Raw genomic sequence first — 16,915 nt, 5'->3', positions numbered from 1 at the left:
CGACATGTTGATGTGTAAGCCTGCACTGCACATTCTGGATGCAAACACGATGCATGACAATGAAAAGTAAAATGACATAACTTTTGCCTTTTCTTTTAATACAGAGTGCCACGATGCTTGATAGCTGATGAATTAAGTTCAAGAAAGAGTTGAGGTTTCTTTGGAAAAAAATCAACAGGCACAATCAATAATCTCAGGTTTATTAATGTGACTGATGGAGTGTATAAGTAGAGACAGATTTGCTAATGTGAAGGTTATAATTTACATGTGTTTTATAGTGACTGTATATTTTATACAAACTGTCTGCAAAGACATTACATTCTGGCTGATATATATTCTTTGTTTGATTGTACTTTACTATTTACAATAATGGGAAAAAAACTCAGAAATCACGTGCTTTGGAACGTTTAAGAGACATCAGTGATCCTTAAGTTACATAGAGTACTTACAGTGGCTTCAGAAAATACTAAAAATCCAACTGAAATTTGTGTATTAATCTACACCAAATAACACAATATGACACAGTGAAAGGATTTTGAAACAAACACTGAAGGCTAAACAAAATTCAATAATTGATATCTGTCCCTCTAGATTTTTGTGCTTGAAATACTAAGTTGTCTGTACAGTCTCCACATATATATAGTACATGTATAATGTATATATACATTATATATGTACAAATAAATACAGACAGTGCCCTATTCATTATTTGTCTTAGAATTTTCTAATATAAATAAGGAAATAAAAAATATGAAGCCTGATGCTGCTCCATCTTTCACAGTCCACAGCCAATAAAACTATGCTCACTAGATGGCAGCCTCATCCTGAAAGTGCTTATCAAACAAGTGAGCAGGCAGCAGTTTGGTTTTTGAAACGCAAACTTACAAACTAAATGTGTGCAGCATAGACAACCTGAGACCTCTACCCACCTCAGTAAGATCCTGACCACAATAAGGATGCATTTGTTTATGTTCACTAAAGTTCAACATTAAGTTAAGGTCTGGCCAGTCAGCTGGTTTTACTATGGGTAAATATTAAACAGCTGTTTCATGCCATCCCAGCCAGAGACTACAATAAGGCACCATATGCTCAGGATCCATGTTTAAAAGCTTTAAAACCCTCAATTCCTTAACTTCCACGCTACCAGCAGTGCAAAGGCGCCCACTCCTGCAGCCATCACAATGTACTTTGTGTTCTTTGTCATGCAAGAGACTTCTTTCTCCTCTGGGTCTGGCAGTTGTGATGATGTATTAGACGGGGCAGGATAAGAGGGACGGTAGTTCTCCCTGGAGTGGGCATTTACAGTGTCAGCCTTGATGGTGGAGGAAGCGGATGTTCCACTGTTGAACATTTGGGCTTGTGGTGCTGGGGTCTGGCCCTCTAGGTTAAGGATAGACACCTCATTGGATACATGCATTACATGCTCACGCACCTCCTGTGTTTCCAAACTCCTACTTGGAGACTCATAGTGGTTCTCCTCTGGTTCATTGTGGTTAAGAGTGATGCCGTAATCCTGACATGGAACTCCAGAGCCTGTATCAGTGATGGTGGAGGTGATATCAGACCAGGCAAGATTACAGGCAGAAGCTGTGGGGTCTGGTGCACCATCGCTTATTAACAGACGCTCACTATTTCCTGAATAGGGCTCCACCACTGCTGGGATATTAGGACTGCCAACATTTTGTGGCTGGTAGCTGATGAGTTGTTCTGGCTTGCTCAGATACCCAGTGACATCATCAGCAAGCAAGAAGTCTACTCCGGTGGCAGCAGGCAGGGTGGAGGCTGAACCTGCTATCTTTGTCTGTTTGCTACTTTCAACAACCTGCAAGACAAACAAACACACAGACACCAAATAATTTTTGGTTTTGCTCTGGATAATCTTTAATATTCATCCTTCATTTAATGTCCTGTATTTTCTTTTTCTCTCTCTCTAATAAAGATAACTGAGGCTAATCTCTGCTCTTTGCAGCAATATTTAACACTCACCTTTGCAGTGTTAGATTCAGATGTCTGCTCAGGCTCCAGGACAGTACCTGGCACTCCCCCCACAGGAGGGGTGGTGTCCTGGACCGGGCCTTTCTCAGGTGTGCGTGTAAGGAATGCTGATTGATCATTCACACTGGGCTGTTTCTGGGGTGGAGGAGGGCTCTGTGGTGGCTTCACCTCTGTTATTGTCTGGAGAGGTTCGGAACAAGGTAGAGCATCTGTTTTAGAGTGTTCAACAGGACAGGATGGTGGAGCGGGCACCACAGAGCTGATCATGCTGGTTCCTGTTTCCACTTGCTCAGGAATAATACCTGTACCACCAGTGATATCCTGGATGTCTGAATCAGAGTTTTCTTCTGGCTCCTGATGGACTTTAAGCTCCCTCTGTGGTGGCACTGGTGTTGCAACTGGAGCACGCTGGGTCTCAGGGGAAGGAGGAGGTGTTGATGGAAGAGGTGCCGCTTCAATATCAGTTGACTCAGGAGGCACGGACTCAGGCAGGGAAGCAGCTCCAGTAAATTGTGCTGCTGGGCTTTGGTCCGCCTGTGGTCGCACTGGGTTTTTCGGTGGAGAAACTGGCTCTGGTGAAGGGGCAACGTTAGACGTACTTTTTTCAGCACCCTGTGGAACAGGCAGTTCGGTAGCAGATGGTGGTGGATGGACGTGTGCATTGACTATTGATGAAGGTGGGCTGGGGTTAGAATCTAGAACAGAGTAAAAATATAGAAAAAAAAGTCTGTAAAAATCTAAAAAATACATACTAAAGTACTCAATTCATCATAAAGTTATTTCCATGGCATTGTCATGCATTCACTTTGTTTTAGTCTGTTAAAATGTAATTAAGACTTAATTGCAGTTATCATATAATTTTATAAATGAGTAGCACTTTCCAGTGTAAAAAGTATGTATAAAAAGTAAAAGTTGCTCATTTACATGTTCTCCCACATGTCTGCACAGAGTTATGTGTTATCTCTCAAGGTCAAAACAGAAGAACTTTGTGTTGCTTCGTCACAATGTAAAACACTCAATCAGCGAATGTCCACATGTTGCTTGACCTGTGTTTACTAAAACGATGTGATGGTCACAACATAACAAACAGCACTGTGATTTAACCTGCTGACTTACCATTAATGCCTCTCAGAGCGTTGTATTCAGCTCTGATCTCAGCTGCAAGAGTCGGATGCTCGCACGCCTCCAGCGCTTCAATCAGTTGCTCTGGCCAGTTTTCTCTCCTCTTCAGACAGTCCAGCAGAAGCACCATCCCATCAAAGTTGCCGCGTGTCTCTGTTTTGGCTTCTATAGTGTCCTGGAAACAGAATGTATAACAAATGAAAAAACACACACACGTTTGTTTAATATTATCAGTGGGACTGAAATGGGGAATCAGAGCAGTCTTTGTAATTTGTAGAAGATATAAAGCCATGAAAATATTAACGGTTTGTTGAATGAAAATGAAATTAAACATACCCTGTCATGATCAGTCAAGCAAGGCAGGCGGACAATTATTTCTTTCACTTTCACATTGGATACAATAACCGCCATTTTCCTCCGCAGGTATCCTTTACGCAGTTTTTCACTGGCATACGACATCTGAGAAATAAGAGTGTGGACAAAGAGAGAGTGAGCATGAGCATCAGATGTCAGTGATTAGATTACTAATATACAGTCAACCATTAAAATACATCAGATGAAAATGCAACCTAAAAACATTCCCTGTGTCTGTGCTTCCCCTTTCACTGCATATAAGATATGAAGGTATCCAGAAAGCATGATTGTGAAACCTGGTTGTTATTGTCTGCAGTAATTTGATGGCAGAGAGAGGAGTGTGTAATTTATGATCAGTGAAACAGAAAGTAAAAGTAAAGCCTGGTCATGCTGCAGCTGCAAAAAAAGACAAATCCCCTCAAATGTCCATTTTGTTTCAGTTCAGATAAAGTGTTTTTTTAGGAAGGAATGTGGGTCTTTGCTTGGCTGCAGCCATTGTTCTTATTCAAGGGGAGAAAACCACTTACATTTGTGTTGAGTAATATGAAGGTGAGCAGGCCCAGACTAGTCACTGATTAATCACCTCCAGACTCCTGTTAAATATCTGTACTTTAAATGTTTGGGATCTTAAATGTGTTACAGACAAATGTGTGTTAGAAACACACCCACACATTCCTGAGTTGTCTCAGCGTTGAAGAGGAAGCCGAGACACACTTATTGTACTGAATACACCTTAATACCTTTGGTTTGTTTGCAGCTAAACAGCTTGATAAAGTAATGTGACGTCAGGTCCAGTCAAGGGGCTGCATATTTTCACAGGATTGTGACAGCACAGGTCAAGTGCAGCAGCGCGCTTCAGTTTAGTGTAAATGCGGGCGCGTAGCAGCTGTCTGCCTGAAGTTCACAAAGACAAGTCAGATGCAAAGAGCAAAGTCTTCCTGGTTCGAACACTAAGCCACGCAGTGACACCTGTGAGGGTTCAGGCCTGAACAGACATTTAAAAATGTTACAGTGGGTGTGTCTCATTTTTCAGAATCCGTCTTTAATGCAAAGTGATGAAAGACACACGGTTAATCAGAAGTGAGACGGAGGCACCTTGACACAAGATCAAATTACGTCAAGCTGAGCCAAAAGAATGACCTCTAAACACCTTGGCCTTCCTTCTAAAATCCATGCGCAGCAGATCAGCTCAAATCAAATCAGCCCTCGTTCCCTTTGGTTTGTATCTGATTCTGGAGAAGTGAGAGTTTACGAGAAAAAACTGTTTACAGAGGAAGTGGGGATTATTGGATTTATTTGCTGAGGTGAGAGGAAATAAAATGAGAAAGATGGGAAAAGGTAAACAAGGTAGGAATTGTTTGCACACACTCAAAAAGGACAGTACAAATATAACAATACAAATAACTGTTGGGCTCATTTAGTCAAAGTAACTGACAGAAGAATTAAAGCTGCACGCAGTATAAACCCCAGAACTATTGTCATTTGGTTTGTGAAACACTTTTCTTGTTCAAACATGTTACACAAACTATTTTATATTTAAGTCTCGTTTAGGAGGCAAAAGTTTGAAAACAACCCACGAGAAACGAGACGAAAACGACACAAAGTTGTTTGAAAGACACTTCATAAATGAATAAACACGACGCAACCTGACCCACGTCAGTTCAGCGTGTCATATTAAACTAATTCAGATCACTTCTGCCCTGTTAAACGTCCACTGTAAGGTTAATAAACCGCCAGTAATGTGGATTAACTCACCTTTCGTGCTCTGCTGCCTAATTCCTGCGTTCTCTAAAACCTGCGCTGTCTTCTCACACATCTGCGCAGCGGTCGCCTGCCGCTGTCGTTCTCTCTTCCTATTGGGCGACAGGTGCGTCCATCAACAAGCGGACGAATGGCGAGGCGTTAGACTGCAGGGGAAGGGCGGGGTTTGTGTCGTCTCGACCCTGACCGTGACCTTTGCTCCGCTGTGATTGGTTGGTTGCAGAGTGGGTTCACATCTGTCTCTAATCCGGGATCCTAATCCCTGATCCTTCACGTGCACGCGCACAGGGAGACACAGAGGACTGGGGCAGCTGTTATTCTCTCTGCGACAAAGAGGCTGGAATTTTAAAAGACATTAACTCAAATACTGCCCTTTACCACAAATTTGAAGTACTTTACTAATTTACCTACATTTACATTTAAAGCATTAAATTAATATTTACAAGTAGGGTAAACAGAGAGCATTTTGTGACACAGTCACCAAAATAAAGTGAAGTACAGTTTCCATGTATATAAACCACATTTTTATATTTATGTTACTTGATTTTACTGTTCGTATTAAGAGCAAGTAAACTATGTAAAACCTGTAAACTAACTGTGTAAAACTGTATGACGAACGAATACAGTTCTTTCCAACATCTGCTGGGTTAAACTTTTCTTACGTTGTGCGCATGTTCAACCAGCAGGTGGCGCCACTTACTCACCACTAACCACGACGGTTTGAGCAAGAGTCAGTGTCCAACACAAATTTAATCAATATTTAATTATTTGTAATCCTAGATGACAGAGCTCCCATCATCATATGAAAATAATGATGTCTTTATTATCCAGCTATACGTTACCGGCACAGCAACACAATCCCAGTGATCTGAGTGACTGGAGGATTATGGGATGGATGATGGCTGGAGGGTGGTTCAGTCCTGTTAAACAGGGATTAAAGACGTCTGAGTGCACTACTGGAATGTAAAGGTTTTTGATTGTAACGTGCCCTCCACTCTGCACATGGCTTTACAAACATTCATATTGCATCCAACGTGTTACAGTAGGTAAAACCACAGCTCTCATTGTTTTATGAAGCAAACACATGAAGTAATTATTGCACTGATTTCTGTACTGTACGCTCATTGGACATTTAAATTATCAACAAAAGTTTTTTACAGACATCACATGCACCTCAATTTATGTTCTTAAATTGTGTGATTAAAGGATCAAAAGTGCATAACTTGCAATTTGATGATCACAATTAAAATTTTAATTACTACATCACATGGAAAATTAGACTTCATTTGTTTATCTAATGAAGCTGAAAGAACAGCGGCTCCTGAACCATTTCTGTATCGCATTTATTATTCATAACTTTTACATCATATTCTTTAACGTGAAGATCAATAAATAATGCACCTTGGTGCTTTGTTGTCATATTTGATGCCTATCAGTTAACATTGAGGCTATAACTGACCACAATTTGCCAGTCAAATCATGTGTGTTACTAGTGTGTGACTTTTCCTTTTGTGCGTCTCTTTTTTCTTTATATTCATTCAGCCACGGGGGCCATTACTGTTCAACATCGTCTGTTTACTTTTGAACAGCTGTGAATGTAAAGCAGGTCACTGCCAGAGGTTGTTTGCCAGGAGAGACAGTCAAGATCTGATGAACGTGAACTGGATCCTGGTGGAACCACAACCAGGACCTGTCATTTATAAAGCAGGAGACCAGAGACTGTCCTGGCAGTGACCCACAAATTCACCTGACAGTAAAAAACTTTCAAAGGCAAACAGTTAATGCAGGTACTCAAATAGCTACTATAGCATCTGTGTGCGGTGACTCTGCAGGCAGCTCAGGACAAACGCTAAGAACTATTAGCGAGTCCTTTTTGAATAAAACCTTTTATATGTTTCAGAGCAGAAAGGATGATACAAATGAAGGCAGAGCCCAAGGCAGCGGCCATAATCCATCATGGCTGAGTGAGGCTGAGAAAAAAAACAGCATCTCAATAAAAGAGGCTGCCCAAAGGCCCCCAGCTTTATGAATGTGCTTTAATAAGCACAATGGGCACAATTCTAGTGCAGGGGTCACAAATATTCCATCTCGGGCCACGGCGGTGAGTCAGTTTACTGTTACTTAAACCTGTTCAAATGTCACTGTCAAAACAAACCCTTTTTTGGTTTGAGAGCTCGTGTGAGCGGTCTGATCGCACCTTGTCGACCCCTTTCGCCTCCTTTTCTAATTTTAGCTCAGTGAGAGCTGTCAGGGTTCAGCGCTTGGTGAAAGTTCATCAGTTCAGCAAGACTGAATGGTTCAAGGCGTGAGCTAATGATTGAATGACATGACTTTGATATTTCTGAACAAACAGTTCTAGCCTTAGAGTCTACAAGTGAAGTGGGCGACAGCCAGCTGATGTGAACATATATATAACTATATTTTAATATCAATGCAGACTGGATTTAGAGGTCACTTAATAATTCCGTGGTGAACTGATTCCACTTGTTACATAGTCTCATTACACGTTCTTTCCAGCATTAACGACAGTAAAGTCACAGATAAATAATAAATAGAATCACGGCAGCACATCATGGCTTGAATTATTTATCTTTATGTCGCACATAAGGACCATTAGGGATCCCTGCGCACTAAATGCCCAGCATCTTCCTCACTGCACTGTCAACAATCAGTAATGAGAGAGTCACAGACACGAGGGAAGCCGGCGACTGTAAAACCAACGTCAAACCTGTACCCGAGGCTTCCGCTGACTTTTACATTTGAATCGCAATAAACGTGGCTCCTCCCTGATTTGGTCTGTGGGTTTTTGTTATTGTTTCCAAGGATTAAATCAAAAGCTGGCGGAGCTGCTTTTACCCTCTGAGTTGCTGGACTCGTCTGAGGCAACCCAAGATGCTCCCACTAACCTATTTCTAAAAGCAGGCTGAAACTTTTCTCCCGGGGCCTTTTATTAGGCTTTATCCTGTTGGAGTGTTTGTGTGCGCTGTGGTCTGCAGGGTGTGATCAGGGTCATGTTTGAGTGCTTTGTGTGTACACATTTTAATCTTTATGAATTGTTTATTTGAGCTGCACCGGTGCTTTTAAACCGTGTTTGTTTTTTATGACGGTTGTCAGCCCCGCGGCCAGAGCCGAGCAGTCACCGGGATTTCAGATATTAAGGTCATGATGAGGAGACATGGCTCTAATGCTACAACCACCTGTCGTAGCGTTTAGCTACATTACAAAACACCGTTTGATTCATCAAATCCTCAGTCAATTTATGATCTCAACTCACAGTAAGGTTCGTACGTTGACAACGCACTGAAATGAAGCTTTAAATACAACATCACATCACATCTGTTCAGGAATTACAGCTGTTCCATACACACGGCTCTTAAAATGCAGAGGAAACCCAGGTGACCCCAGCTCAGACCTTTGGAGACACGGCTCATTGTCAATGAATAAATGATGTGCAGGAGCACAACCATCCTGAAGGGCTTTGCAGGCTTGTTTTCCCCCCTCTCCCTCTTTAACATGTAACCTTTCTTTTCACTCAGGCGGCTAAAATGTCAAATCTGCCGGGGCGTCGGAGCCACGGGCAGCCGCCGCTTCACCAGTAAACACAGCGACGGGCAGGAGCAGGTCGACTCTCCGAACTGCTGAAAGGTTAGACTGTTAACGCAGGTGAGCGACCTGCTGAGGTTGTACCTGGACCGAAGCTGGTTTTAATGCGCAGGTCCCATTTAGCCCTGACAGAATGCTGCCTGACCAGCATCCTCTGACGTCGTCATGGCAACGGCGGGGTCCGTGGCAGAAGCATTTGATTTTATTGACATTTACATTGGAATTGGTGAAAATTGTGGTGGAATGTCAGTGGGCAGGCTGATTATTATGGGATGGGAACCATCAACCCAGCGCTTGCACTGAGATGCAGACGGATTAGATGTGAATTTAATACAGAGAAATGACCTCTGATAATTCAATAAATGCCATCTCATAAAACCTCATAAAAAGAGAGATTTGATGTTTATCCGTTATTAAGGGGAGCTGGGTGTTTCATACAAACGGAGCGTTGTGCTGTCTTTATTTGAGAACATTTTAATATCCATATTATACATCACTAGTTCACAATCACAACAAACCCTTTAACGCTTGACCTTTCTAATATTTACAGTGACTTCTTTATACAGTCCTTCCCTAATGAAGGTTGACTTGACAGTACAGAAATACTGCAGGCAAGAACAATATTCAAAGAGTCAATTAAAACATCAAAATACGATAGTGTACAATATTATATTACATCTAACCAATCTGACGACATCGAACTGGCCGCTACCGCCTTTCAGCGAGGGTCTGCACTGTGGAGCAACGAACTAGAAACCAGCTGAGCACGAGCTGAGATCTGCTAAAAGATAAAGACGTTCACTTCTCATACTACAACATTTTCTCCTCTCGCTCCCACGGAATCGGATCCTGGTTGTCGTCGACCTGCGTGTTCCTGCGCCCCGTCCAGAAGTGCTCCACATCTGGGATGCTCTTGTCCTTGTCCTGGGAGACCGCGTTGGACACCGCGTTGGCGCCCACCTCCGCTCCGTTGCCCTCCGTGGTGGGTATTGTCTTGCCGGGGAGGCGCTTCGAGCGTCTGCAGGTGGCGATGAACCAGATGTTTATCAGCCCCTCGCGCACGTCGTCGTACATGGTCATCAGGATGACCGGGGAGAGCGAGCTGCACGCGTAAAGGAGCACCTGCGCAAAAATCAGCAGACCCACGGGAGGTCTGTTGAACCCGAGTCTGATCCAGGTGAAGGTGCCCCACTCTGGCAGCAGCATCAGCGCGTGGGCGCCGCTGAGACACATCAGGACCAGGGTGACTTTGCTCTGGTGCTGCGGGCACGGCGCGTGGTTCACGGCGGCGTGCAGCGTCCTGGTGTAGTAGGCGAGGGTGAGGATGATCGGCACCACAAAGGTCGCCGTGGGATATATCTTGTAGAACAGGCTCATGAAGTCAGACGCGCACACCGGCATTTCAGACACGCAGACGGCGTCGCCGCTGCGCTGCACCGTGGTGGCGAAGAGCAGCTGCGGGAGGGGGAACATCATGGACACGATCCAGACAAACGCCAGGGCTCCGTGGATCCACGTCGGGCTGTGGAGGGGACCCGTGGCGGCGCTGGGAACCAGCGTGTGTTTCGCCCTGGTGGTCACTGCCAGGATCAAAGTTTTTGCGACGATGCACGAATGCTGGAACCAGTCGGTGGTGCTGCAAACAAAGCTTCCCAGGGTCCAGGTCTGCTTGTAGTAGGTGACCGCGCGCACGGGCGCGCACAGCAACAGTATCACCATGTCCGTGGAGGCCAGAGAGGCGAGCAGCGCCTTCACCTCGGAGCCCTTTCCGTTCCTAAAGTCGCGGATGAAAATGAGTAAAACGAGCAGGTTCCCGACTGCTCCGGACACGCAGATCCCAATCAGAACTATAGGCATGGCTGTTCTGGTCTCCTCGCTTTGGAGAAGTTGAACTCCTCCAACGAAATCAAGAAAGGAGACATTTGCTGGTCGATCAATATCCATCTCTCGCCCCTTGAATTTATGAGTAAAAGTCCTGAAAGTGGGTGAAGGAGCAGAAAACGCACCAAACTGCGTCTTTCTTGTTTTCTGGTTCCACTTTTCTCCGCACGTTTAGCGTCAGAGGCGCAGGAGCTGTTCTGCGCGCCACGGTGCTGAAACGCTGCTAATGGGCTCGTGGTCGCATCAGCAAGTGGGTGAACCGCCTCGCAGGTATTTCAAGTGCAGCCATTTAGCATCGTCAACCACTCACGTCATTTCACCAGCGTTGCTCCAGGCTCCAGCCCAAATGTGAGCGCAGCGTGATGCGATTTGCATTCAAAGGCTCAGAGCCATTATGACCCGCGTGACGTGTCAGAGGTGCAGGTCACATACCCGAGGTCTCCGGAACTGTTTCAGCCACTTTTTTAAAATAATGCCCAAGTTCAGTAGGAAAGAGCCGAGACTCTTATTGTCACCATATGGTGCAGCCATATGGAGGCTTTAAATAATAATCACATCATGCTGAAATAAACTGTAATAGCTAGAAGGCAAAGTTACAAAGCAAGTCCAGCAGTCCAAACTCAACCATCTGATGCCCGTCCCTTCATTCTGTCCACATTGAAGGTCTAAAAGTATTTTAAAAGTATTATACAAATATAATAAATATTTCTGATTGACTCTGACTGTTGCATTTTGTCACTTAGGGTTGTTTCAGGTGCTGGACCAAACAATTTCACTCAAGCAACTGTGTATCAGCAGCTACTAAAGAACCATTTCAGTTTATATATTTGATGATTTCATTTCATTTAAGGCTACATTAACAGATGAGCTACGTTGATGATCTCCTCATTTCCAGAAACAGAACAGAAATGCTGTTTGACCAACATGTTTTTACAATGATAAAGGTTTTTAAATGCGGACTGGTGGAGAGTAAATCTATTAACGTCATGATAGACCCTAATCAAGTTGAACAAAATGGCAGGTCAGCCTCATTACCAGCCTCACACAGTGGTTGTGAGGCTTCAGTGAAGCATCCACTGAGCGAGGTGTGTTTGCCCGACTTGAAGAGCATCCGGATGGCGGCGGGGAGGGAGGGAGGGAAGGAGGGAGGTTGGGGGGCTGAGGGTGGGTGAGGTGGCGCTGGGGGGCTCATATGTGGAGAGGTGAGGGTGCCCACTCAAATGCTGTCACCTCCTCTAAGAGAGCCGGTTGCTAGGAGACCGGAGTCAGCATCACAGTATGGGGTTAGGAAGATGTGAGGCCTCATGAAGTCGTGTGAGATACAGACGGCAGAGAGGCTGTTAAACAACTCTGGCGCTGCAGACTGTGCAGTAATGAAGGAGCTGCTACATCCTTGTGATTGCAGAGGGGAAAAGGGCTCCGGTGGCATTTGGAGAAAAAACTTAGCAGAGCAAGCGAGCGGTGATCAGCCGTAAATGATGGGGTCCAGAAGGTGATGAGTATAAGTAGGGTCCAGCCCACATGGGTTTTATCTGATTCAAATCAGATTCGCTTGGAGTTGTAGCAATTTTCATTTGTAAACAGCTGACAATTATTGATAGTTAGCTGAAAACAGTCCAGGGTTCGCCAGCATGCATCCTCTGAAAAGCCCAAGTAAAGATTAGGCATCAGTAGCTCATATATGCCTCAAAACCCTATTAATAAATCATATATGCATTATATGTCCTTCCACTAATCTGATGATCTGTCCAGGGGGAAAGAGAAACAAAGTACATGAAATTATCTCCATTCATCTGTGCGAACAGCGAAACGCTGGTTGAAGAAGCTGTCGTCATTTTAAGGTCAATCATTATTATCTTTTGAAAGGTGCCGTAACATGCTGTTAGAGAAAATGAGGAAACATTATTGCAGTCTCATCCTAGACAATCATGAACGTGCGTTTTTCATGGAAGCAACAGCCGTCTTAGACTCAATCCGTATTGTGTGAGGCTTGGATTCTTCACATACCCCCAAGGTCTTCAGAGAGCCAGAGAAGAACCAGCAAAGAAAAGTGGGAGTCTGTGAACAAAAACCAAAAGCCAGCGCCTAGTTGAACTCACTAATGTTTCCTCTGGAGGTTTTTCCAGTAGAGAAACAAAGGTGAAGTGTGTTTTTGGCCACGGGGACGTCTGGCCTGAAAAGCAGACCTTGCCACGAGACATTAATGTCCCAAATCCTTTGATGCAGAAAAAGCTCTTACAGTATCAAAGAAAGCAAATGCAGATTTTTGTCTTTAGCGTCATCAGGTGGATCAAAGGTAAAGGAGCCTCTCCAAGGTAACAGCAGCCGTTCAAACGCCGTCCGTACTGATGTTACGGCTCAGAAGTGGACCAGCGATTAGCAACGTGTTGTTGGTGACCCTGCTTTACATGAGAACTGTTTCCTTTCAACTTTCCAGCCCATCAATAATGACAGAGAATGACAATGAGCGTAAGGGCCGCCGGCATCAAGTTGCCGCTATAGGTGACCGATGGTCGCCATGACAACCTGTGGATGAAATTTGCTCGACTTGCTTCGGACAGCGGCTGAAGTTCACCTCTGACCTTTGTAACGGCCCCCATATGCGTGCGCTAGCTTTGTGGCCGGCACACTGTGTCGTTCATCGGATTCAGGCTTCATGCACAGACACGAATGACTCCCGTCATCCAAAGGGCAGACTCCCACCTGCAAAACAGCAAATAATTAATGCCAAGCGTTTTTTATAGCGCGTGTGGGAGGGGGTGAGGATGGAGACGGAGGCCTGTCTTTTCTTCTTTATTCATAAATACATAAAAAGCCACGCCATTAGCAGACGCTGTACCGACTGTGGGTTTACTGAATATTATTGAGATCATCTGCTTTTTAAGGCTTTGTGCTGTAAGTCTTCTTCTCATGCAGGGCGGTGTTGGCTCTGTGCTGCTGCCTGCCGGGCCGCCCTGCTGTTGCACTGCTCACACTTATGTGGCTTTTCCTTTAAATATTCAACACAAACAAAGGGTGGAAGCCTGGAGTATATTCACTCATAGGGTAATTAAAAATAGTAGCAGTATTATAGTATATCATACTGTGAATGAACTGGGAGCTGGAGTGATTTACAGACGCACGTTGACCTGCAGGGATAGTGGTGGAAGAGCGCCACCTTGTGACAGAGGCGGGCACAGTCAACGTCTACAAATATACGAGCATGGACAAAACTCACTCTCATTACTGTACTGCAGGAAGTCGACCGGCACCTTCACGGCTGCACGGTGGCAGCAAATGATTGTGTGTCTGTTAAAATAAGAGCCTCAAACGCTTGATGGAGATTTTATAGTGGACGAAAGTAGGTGTGACTTTTAATATTAATAAATAAAACTGCACAGTGTTAATATGGATGGTGGTATTCCGTGATGTTTGCTTTCAACCTCTGTCTGGCTTTTTGTGCAGTGAAGCATCTACATTAAATTAAATTTTATGTCTGGTTTTGAAGAAACTTTTTCAGCTGGTTTATTTCTTTTTAACATAGTGCTTTGATTCAATTCCGTTTTTTGCTCATATCAAGAGGTTGAGGCACAGTGGCTCATTTGGGGGATGACCCATGAACAGCCTTTCTATAAGTGGACATTACTCTGGTCACAAGGTCAAATATAAAAAGCAAGTGAAAATTGTTTTTTTTTAATTGATTTCAGTCAATACATTCAGGAAAGGACAGCATCAATACATTACTTGATTTGCATGTAAGCACTGGTTTCCTGTCATTGTTTCACTTTTAATGGGGAAACGGCAATAAAAGTAACCAGTGTTCACGTTTTATTGGAGTCTTAGATGTTCCCTTCATGAAGGATCATATGCTGCTATACAGAAAAAATACACATTGGGCTCAGTACAATTAACGACTTCTGTCTTAGCATTAACATATCTAAAGCACAGTGACCGTGCACCTCTGCATTCACATTACTTTGGTGTCATATTGCAATGGTGACATGGTGTAATTACCTAAATAAAACAGGAAATGGATAATACAGACTTGTGATATGACAGTAGTGAAGTAAGGAAGAAGTTGATATGGACAAATGAACCAACATAGTTACAATCACACAGTAGAACTTAAACATAAAGCAAAACATAGAAAAGTATATGTTTAACATTGAATTGATTTATTGAAGCTTATAACAGATGTTTGTACATCATCTATGAAACTTATTGTTGATGTCTCGTCTTGACCGTCTTCTGCTCAGAGGGAGACCAACAGTGAGTTGAAGAGCTTCCAAGCCCAGCAGCACAGAGGATGCAGTGATCACTTCCTCTACGTGGTTGGGATCCGGAGGCTCCTCTGCGTCGGCGCTGCAGGGATCGGAGAGGTGCAGGCTGCAAGAAGAAGAAACATCAACAGATGTATTGTTAACATACGTCATTACATCTACAGTCAGTTTAAACTTATCACCACTTTATGTCACTACGATTACTAAGGTAATTGATGACTTACTGCACTGAACCTCCGGAAGCACATGTGATGACATCTCTGTCTAGGTCCTATGGTCAACATTTGGTCTCTGTCATCAAGGAAACCCTGGGCGAAGTTCTCCAGCCTCTACAGCTGCATGTGTTATCAGGATTCTGACCTTCAGCTCTGGTGTTGCTCGTCCAGTGACGCTGAATGTCCCTAAGGAAAGCAAAAACAAAGAGAGAGAGAGAGAGAGAGAAAGGGAAAAGGAAAGGGAGGGAGCTTGGAGAGAACAGTAGAAAGAGATAAAGTTTGGAGAGAGAGAAGAAGGGAGAGAGGGAGCTTGGAGAGACAGGGAAGGGATGGAGCTTGGAGAGATATAAGGAGGGAGATGGAGGGGCTTAGGGAGAGGGTAAGAGTGGCTAAGGAAGATGAAGATAGGATTTGGGGGTGGGTAAGGAGAGAAAAAAGAGCTTGACTAAAAAAAAGAAGGTTTGGAGAGAGGAAGGGAGGGAGGAAGGAAGAGCGCTTAACTAGAGAGAGGGAGGGACGAAGAGAGCGTGACTAGAAAGAGAGAGGTTGGAGAGAGGGTGGAATAAAGGGAGCTTGGAGGGGGGCTTAAGACAGCTTGACTAGAGGGAGGGAGTTTGGAGGGTGAGACAGACAGAAAAAGAGAGCTTGACTAGAATGAGGGACGCTGGAGAGAGGGAGAGATGGAGGGAGCATGAAAGGTAAGAGAAGGGGAGTAAAAGTGCTTGACTAAAGGGAGGAATGGAGCTTAGAGGTTGAGAGGGAGTAAGCTTGAACATATAGAGTAGAGGCAGGGAGAGAGCTTGGACGGAGAGAGGGAGGGAGGAAAAAAAGTTGACTAGAGGGATGAGGGAACTTTGAGCAAGAGAGGGACACAATAACAGTTGACTAGAGGGAGGGAGCTTGGAGTCTCAGAGGGAGGGAATAAGCGAGCTTGACTAAAAGGAGGAAGGTTGGAGAGAGTGCGAGGCAGGGAGCTTGACTAAAGGGAGGGAGAAAGGGAGGCAGCTTGAACAACAAGAAGCTTGACTAGAGGGAGGGAGGGTGCTTGGAGGGAGAAAGGGAGGCTTGAAAAGTGTTTGACATGGAAGTGTTTGACTAGAGGGAGGGAAGCTCGACAAGAGAGAAGAGGGAACTTTAAGCAAGAGAGGGAGAGAATAAGAGTTGACTAGAGGGAGGAAGGGAGCTTGGAGGGTCAGAGGGTGGGAGGAAGAGAGCTGGACTAGAAAGAGGGGGGTTGGAGAGAAAGCGAGGCATGGAGCTTGACTAAAAGGAGGGAGGGAGCTTGACTACAAGTAGGGAGGAAGCTTGACCATCAGGCATCTAGAGGGAAGGAGCTTGGCTATAGAAGGAGGGACTACCAATTAATCCCATGCGGGGTCGCAGGATGGGCTGGAGCCTATCCCTGCAGGCCGAGGGCGGCAGGGAGGTTGACTGGAAGGAGGGACATTGACTAGAAGGAGGGACATTGACTAGAAGGAGGGAGGTTGACTAGAAGGAGGGACATTGACTAGAAGGAGGGAGGTTGACTAGAAGGAGGGACATTGACTAGAAGGAGGGAGGTTGACTAGAAGGAGGGAGGTTGACTATCCATCCATCCAGCCATCTTCTACAACTATTATACTATTGACTGAAGGGAGGAAGGGGCGCCCTCATCTTCAACTGCTTTCCCCTTGTACGGGTTGCAGCTGCTTGACTCTATTAATAACATATTCTTAATATATTAAG

At 44.5% G+C, this 16,915-nt stretch overlaps 2 protein-coding genes and 1 long non-coding RNA gene across 4 annotated transcripts; all 3 read right to left on the bottom strand.

Annotated features, from left to right (window-relative positions):
* Window positions 1-183: 183 nt before the first annotated feature.
* mavs (mitochondrial antiviral signaling protein) lies at window positions 184-5,352 on the bottom strand. 2 transcript variants are annotated; one of them, XM_029138727.3, is made up of 5 exons: window positions 5,227-5,352; window positions 3,454-3,576; window positions 3,112-3,292; window positions 1,987-2,690; window positions 184-1,822 (listed from the first exon to the last, which is right to left on the bottom strand). In XM_029138727.3, exons 2-5 carry the CDS (start codon window positions 3,574-3,576, stop codon window positions 1,121-1,123), a joined length of 1,710 nt encoding a protein of 569 aa, XP_028994560.1. In that variant the 5' UTR covers window positions 5,227-5,352; the 3' UTR covers window positions 184-1,120. The 2 variants fall into 2 exon arrangements, with proteins under 2 accessions (XP_028994560.1, XP_055361673.1); XM_055505698.1 differs by lacking the exon at window positions 5,227-5,352 and adding an exon at window positions 4,212-5,150.
* Window positions 5,353-9,289: 3,937 nt separating this feature from the next.
* On the bottom strand, window positions 9,290-11,141 carry LOC114849110 (G-protein coupled receptor 151). Its single transcript, XM_029140200.3, has one exon. It carries the CDS (start codon window positions 10,777-10,779, stop codon window positions 9,646-9,648), a length of 1,134 nt encoding a protein of 377 aa, XP_028996033.1. The 5' UTR covers window positions 10,780-11,141; the 3' UTR covers window positions 9,290-9,645.
* A 3,547-nt stretch (window positions 11,142-14,688) lies between these two features.
* LOC129603627 (uncharacterized) lies at window positions 14,689-16,531 on the bottom strand. The gene is made up of 2 exons (XR_008693705.1): window positions 15,200-16,531; window positions 14,689-15,081 (listed from the first exon to the last, which is right to left on the bottom strand). It is a non-coding gene; the product is annotated as an uncharacterized LOC129603627 (long non-coding RNA).
* Between the last annotated feature and the right edge of the window lie 384 nt (window positions 16,532-16,915).

The sequence above is a fragment of the Betta splendens genome, chromosome 22, assembly GCF_900634795.4.
Source record: "Betta splendens chromosome 22, fBetSpl5.4, whole genome shotgun sequence".
NCBI classification, from domain to species: domain Eukaryota; kingdom Metazoa; phylum Chordata; class Actinopteri; order Anabantiformes; family Osphronemidae; genus Betta; species Betta splendens.
The sequence above is the reverse complement of the archived record's forward strand: the minus strand, read 5'-3'. Positions and strand labels throughout refer to the sequence as shown.

Bases quoted from the DNA above. Each gene is read 5' to 3' on its own strand.
- mavs (XM_029138727.3), bottom strand. From the start codon at position 3,576: ATGTCGTATGCCAGTGAAAAACTGCGTAAAGGATACCTGCGGAGGAAA. The intron at 3,293-3,453 runs GTATGTTTAATT...TTCTGTTTCCAG, and splicing joins GCTTGACTGATCATGACAGG to GACACTATAGAAGCCAAAAC. The intron at 2,691-3,111 runs GTAAGTCAGCAG...ACTCTGTTCTAG, and splicing joins CGCTCTGAGAGGCATTAATG to ATTCTAACCCCAGCCCACCT.
- LOC114849110 (XM_029140200.3), bottom strand. From the start codon at position 10,779: ATGGATATTGATCGACCAGCAAATGTCTCCTTTCTTGATTTCGTTGGA.